Source organism: Cephus cinctus, unplaced genomic scaffold (assembly GCF_000341935.2).
Source record: "Cephus cinctus unplaced genomic scaffold, Ccin1 Ccin1_scaffold1223, whole genome shotgun sequence".
Classification (NCBI taxonomy): Eukaryota; Metazoa; Arthropoda; class Insecta; order Hymenoptera; family Cephidae; genus Cephus; species Cephus cinctus.
The window spans coordinates 72480-78588 of NW_014333681.1; the positions used below are offsets into that span (position 1 = coordinate 72480).

The 6109-nt window shown below is 43.4% G+C and overlaps 1 protein-coding gene across 2 annotated transcripts in view; it reads left to right on the plus strand.

The window, feature by feature from the left end:
* The window catches only part of LOC107272666 (rho GTPase-activating protein 20), a 96757-nt gene that overhangs the window by 24457 nt on the left and 66191 nt on the right, over positions 1-6109 (plus strand). For both annotated transcript variants that reach the window (XM_025089973.1, XM_015750048.2), the window contains exon 4: positions 5891-5936. In XM_025089973.1, the coding sequence (XP_024945741.1) occupies positions 5891-5936 (46 nt within the window). The remainder of the gene's footprint in view (positions 1-5890; positions 5937-6109) is intronic.

The following is a 6109-nucleotide window of genomic DNA, read 5'->3' on the forward strand; positions in this document are numbered from 1 at the left end:
TACCATCTCCTCTCTGTCACAAGATGGCCATGGATATTCCCGACAAAGAAATTCCTTCGCTAGATTACGTGTAAGCTAGCCATAGTGATCTTAGCCGTGTAAGCTTTTAGCAGAGAGAGAGGGGGAGAGAGAGAGAGAGAGAGAGAGAGAGAGAGAGAGAGAGAGAGAGAGAGACAGAGGAGGGGATTGGACGAGAAGAGAAAGAAAAGGATAAAACGAAACGGGAGACCCTAAGAGGCAATAGGATATAAAATGCTTCCTAAAAACGTAGAAAGGCGTAAAAAGCATTTAAAAAAAAAAGGGGTAATATCTTCTGAACGTTCAAGATGACATATAATGCTACGGGATGCTGCCGCTGGACCGTGTGTACGTTACGGTAATACGTTAGGATACTCGTCTGGGATCATCGACGGATTATAATAAAAGTAGAAACCTATTTTACCGACTTTTCCTCAAATCGTTGTATATGATGGATTATTATTTCTTGAAAAATCTTTTTTCGAAATTTCACGTTTGTGTATATCCATATGCGTTTCCCCTTTTTTTTTTCTCGTGGAATATCGGTCCAGCCGATCGGTGAACGTACACGCGTTCGCCCATTGAAAGGTAACCTTCTACTTTAATCACGGATGGACACGTGGGTTAGGGGTCCTTCAACCGCGAATCAGATGATGCCTGGACGTTTCGACTCCTCGACAGTTTTGCATCAGTCAAATGAAATCCTTCGCTCAGGAAATTTGCCGCTACCGTATACCATTGCTTAACTGACCCATAGAGGTGTCCCCCTCTTCCGTCCTTCTTCGGCAATTCCAACCACGGGGCCCCCGGCGGTCTTTTATATCGCATCGGAGAAAGTAACTTCCTTCGGCTTCACTTTGGCTTCTTTGGCTCTCATTTTGTCCATGGTGTGTGTATATATGTATATGAGTGCGTGTACGCACGAGGTACGAAGTACACGCATCTCTCTGACACATATGACCTACGCGTATACTACGTATATAAAATTGTATATATATCAAATACACATGACGTAAACATACGAACCTGGAAAAGTCTGTTGAACACCTGTTGGCTGTTAGGTTAGGTTTTATGTCTCGTGTTATTACCGGGTGAAAATGTAAGGGTCGTGAACCTCGATCGCAGCGCCGCCGACGGAACTTGGAAAAAGTAGGTTCACTCGCTACTGTTGAAAATCGGTACCCGATGAGCAGTGATGCTCAGGTCGAGCACCTGTCGACGTCTTTATTTCCTTGTTTCCTTCCTCTCTCCCTCTCTCTCTCTCTCTCTCTCTCTCTGTTTTTTATCCTCGTCCAGCCAATTGGACTTTCTCCGATTCTCAGGAGGCGTCTGATCGATGCCAATGGGTCTTTGTACGTCTACGTAGATTGCACTGAAGGAGGGGGGGGGAGGGGGGAATAAAAAGGCTGAATTTATATCGCATCGACGATTTATTGGGTCGGCGTCGAATTATCGGCGAAAAATCGGCGACTCCACGGTTAGGGACGCCTCGCGACGCCACGCGCCGATTATTCATGGTTCTGTCGTCATGTACTGTTGGAAATAGTTTTGCTCGAGCCTGAAAGTAAAAACATGCTGGCGTTCGTAATCCATCTTATGGCTGTATATATTTATTGCTTCGAACTCTATGGGGAAATATGTATGTGTGGGTATCGGTATTCTTATCGGTATTATCGAGATGCTGCAACTGGACCAGTTTTTGGATGACGAAATAATTTTTTTTTTTTTTTTTCTTTTTTCGTAGTCCCATAAAAAATCCCATGAGACGAGGGAGATAAGGTGATGATTATGGTGGACGGGGTGTTACGTACGTATATGGTGTAACGAAAATTCATATGTAAGATCGAGAGGCTGGATCGGTATACGTTTATCGTAGCTCTTATCGGGTATCGATCCCTGGTAAATTTTTCATAGTCATGGACCTTATGGGGCGGAGGGGGGGGGCACTGTAAAATAATAGCCAACCTCCCCGTCACGCCTTGTATTAGACGGCTCATGGTGTTTCGATAAAGGATACGGAGGACCTTAAGGATTCCGTGAGTCCCTCTTTTAGGAGGGAACGCCTATATATATGTGTGTGTGTGTGTATATATATATATATATGGCAGGATCACCATATGATCCGTACAAGGTGTAGCCCATAAATACAGGACGTGTAATTAGAATCTACCTGATGGGATAGCCCATAGAGGTAGAAGAAGATCGCGACGTCGGGGTTGGTAAATTAAAATCGAAATTAGAAAGCCCACGAGTGGACTTGCATGGGAAATGAATTATCGTCGGGCTATCCTTGCTCAAACTCCGTATGGCTTATGGCGCTGATCTTATACGCGCTTGGAATTTATGTAAGATATTTTATGGGGACAGTATATACATATATATGCATTGGGGTATATATATACATATATCGTATCCCGGTAACGATACCCCGAACCGATACATTATATTCCTGACAAACGATCCTTGACTCTAATGCTTGTACAAATTTGAATAACGAGATTATCCCAGACACGCTCTACCGTCGGTTGCGATAACAAAGAAACAGATATCCCGGTACTACCACCATCGACTAGGCATTATACCAAGAGAGGACAACCCTCTTTGACTTTATAGTCTGTGGGGATGCTTCGTATCGTCGAGCGCAAAAAGTAAGTCACGGTCTAGTTGTGTCTCTGTGTCAGATGTGAATTGGCTTTTTACGATACCTGCAGGTAGTATAGATGTATATTGTAGCGTGAAAAGTATATAATGTGTATGGGTATAGTTGTATCGAGTAGTTATATCGATGACAAACGATCCTTTGACACAATACTCAACTCCCCATTTGAATATCCATGCTGGTTTTACAACCTCGGACTCTGAGATATCTCGGAGTGCGCATTACGGACACCTGGACGGCATTTAGTTTCGTTTGCCGGACAGACGGTGTTTTGGGAATCGACCGTGAGACACGCGAGTGCGTAAACGCGTTGAGACTCGCACGGACGTGTAAGAAGTTGGTGTTTAAGCGTTTACAGGCGTCCTGGCTGTCACTATACGCGGCCATGTTGGATTGACTACGACGGTTGTGCGCATGCGCGGCGCGCGATGTATTCTGGATACGTAACGAGGGGCGCATGCACCTCTATGAAGTCTGCCGCTTGTTATGCTAATAAAAAGAAATACTCGGGAGTTCCGATTGGCCCGGGAAGAGTTCTGGGGTTTCTGATAATTTTTAAAAATATTTTTGTTAATTAAAGTTTAAAAATCGTGGCGCACGCGGTAAATAATATTGAGCAATCTCTCAAGGAGCTATGCGGTAATTCGTGTTCGAGTTTTGAAACTCTTATAGATTACGTGCTTAGATGCTTGGTCCAGGAACCTTGACCTCTATGGGATCTTCGAGAGTTTATCCACCATCGAGCGGAATTATTTTTGATAATTGAGTAAGCTTTGATTTAAGGACCCAGTAATATCTGAAATAACTTAGTGCCGGGAAATCGTATAATTTTTGAAACCAGTTATATTTCAGGAATTTAATTAAAACGCTCTGTTCGTGTGCACGATCTATACGTAGATTCGTTTCACGTTTAACTTAATGACGGTTCTGCTGCACTTTGAGAAAAAAAGAAAAAAAAATATAAGAATGTCCTTTAACCAGCACCTTGTGACTCGAAATCACTATCAGACTCTCTCTCTCTCCCCCCCCCTCTCTCTCTCTCTCTCTCTCTCACGTATCATTCCCGGACGTTAATAGTCCTCTGCGCGTATACGCATAATGCGATGCATAAATGCATAGAACGCACGATGCACCGCTTCGGAGCGCACCTATGTATATGCAGGTCTATACGTTCCTGCACTTTACATAGATATGCCTGTTACGATAAGGGACGCATTGACACGCCGGAACGCTTCGAGACGCCTCGATACGTGACAATGCGACCAGAGAGACGCGCCCAGACTTCATCTTGCTCTTCGATGCACTTCTCTGTGTACACTGACTACATGGTATAGTTATATGGTTATTACACTATATGATATACCGACTATATTAGGATTAGAAGAATATAGTATAAAGGAATATATATATATATATATATTAACTATACTAACTTTACTAATTTCATTCCCTGTATACGTATATGTACATATATTGGTTCTATCTTTCTCTTACTGATTGCATATATATATATACACACACACTACGTATCAACCACTGCCATTTAGAATTTATATTTTCCTACCTTGACCTCAGCTAGCTCACTGGAATTACTAGCACCCTGGACGTCAAACTATAGGTACCTGCGTATACCTATTACGCACCGCACTTCAAGTCCCACTGCATTATGCACGTACTAAAGCCGAGATGCATCGGGAATCTCATCGCGTGGATGCACCAAGGGGCATCGAGCATGTAAATTCATCGTAATAGAAAAGTCCTCTCGTGTGCGGCGACGTAACGCGTTCTAGTATCCTTAGTCACCTGACTTGTCGTCTCTTGACGCTCTCCGCTCCATAAGGAAAATAATGGGTGACTTCGTCGAGTCGACTGGCTGCATCGTAATATTATAATTGACCGATATAAATGAGGTTAATGGCCTGGACGGTTGATCACTTTAAATTAGAGCACGTGGATTTTATCGTGTTGCGTAGGAGTGTTGAGTAGGAGGCAGATGGCGCTACCGGCGCACGGTCGTTAAGTATCTACGATACGTTTTTCTCAGGCTGCGGACGTCGATCAACATTCTTTGTTTTTGAGGTTATGGTCAGTATTTTTTAAGGGTTTTTTTTACACTCCTTACTTTTTACTTCAATATATTGTTTCACCATCGTTACTGTTACTAGAGGTGTCCCGCAAATGGCGTTACTGGCGCAACGGATTTTTTCGAATCTGTATCAGTGACCCGGCTCGCCGCCAGGTGGCTACGGATAGATTTTGCCCGTGCGTATAGACTTTCGCTGTTATTACATCGGACACCTAGTATATTATCTGTATATATCGTGCACGTGGGTATCTATCCTCGCACCTATCGGGCTAATGGTAATGACTTTGGTAGCTGGCGGATAACGTTTTAATTCGTGACGCTTCGCTGAACTGGATGGGACGATTTCACCCAGGATGAACTTTAAGTCGCTGCTTCTGGATACCGATACCGATCAGGCGTAATACTCCTCGCCGGCTACCGCGATTAACTCTCGGCTGTATCCTTTAAGGATTCCATCGAGCGATTCTTGTCCAGGAGTCGGCGGCACCGGCACGCCCGTTCGATTCTATCTGGAATCCACTGTAAGGATGTAACGGAGCGGTGTCCGTTGATGGTTAGGTTAGGTACAAATGAATACGGTAGCTCCCTCGTGATCCTGGGGATGATCCTGTACGGAGACAAAGGGATTCTTTTAAAAGGATTCTTTTGGGATTACGATAAAATTTGGTCTGGCCGGCGATTATGTTTGAGTATATATATATATAGGAATTCCTTGGACGATTAGGGAGGGGGTAATTTTGAAAAATTAAGAATGCAACTTTTTTTTCTTTTTTTTTTCTTTTTCCTTTGAGGTCACAGACTCGGTTTACGTCGACCGTGCTTAATCCGATGCAACCGAGTTAGTCGTCACTCGGGCAAAGAAAAGGCACCGGCTTAAGGATAATAAAACGATCGTTTCCTGTTCTGGCTCACTCTTTATATATATATATGTATAGGTATAACTAGTAACCCTCCGTCCAAAGTTGGTATCTTCATGTATAATACATGTCCACCTTTATATCTTGGTCATTGTATTTTAAATCAATTTAATAGGGAGTTCATTCTTTTTCTTTCTTTTTCTTTTTCTTACCTGTCTCACCCTTCTACTATCTTTCGCCTTATTCATTTCTTCGACTCTTTCGTTTCAGATCCAAAGGACACTCGAGAATTGGGACGCCGGGAGCTTCAAGCCGCGTAAGTTTTAACCCTCGTCTCCTTTCTATGTCGACCAACTGGTTTCGGGTTAATCAGTCTCATCTCGAACGTTAGTTAACCGCGTGTATTCATGTTGAGAAGAAAAAAAAGTGTTGATTCGTTATGTTTATTAAAATCTCAGAACATTTTCCGCTTCCCCCCCCCCCCCCCCC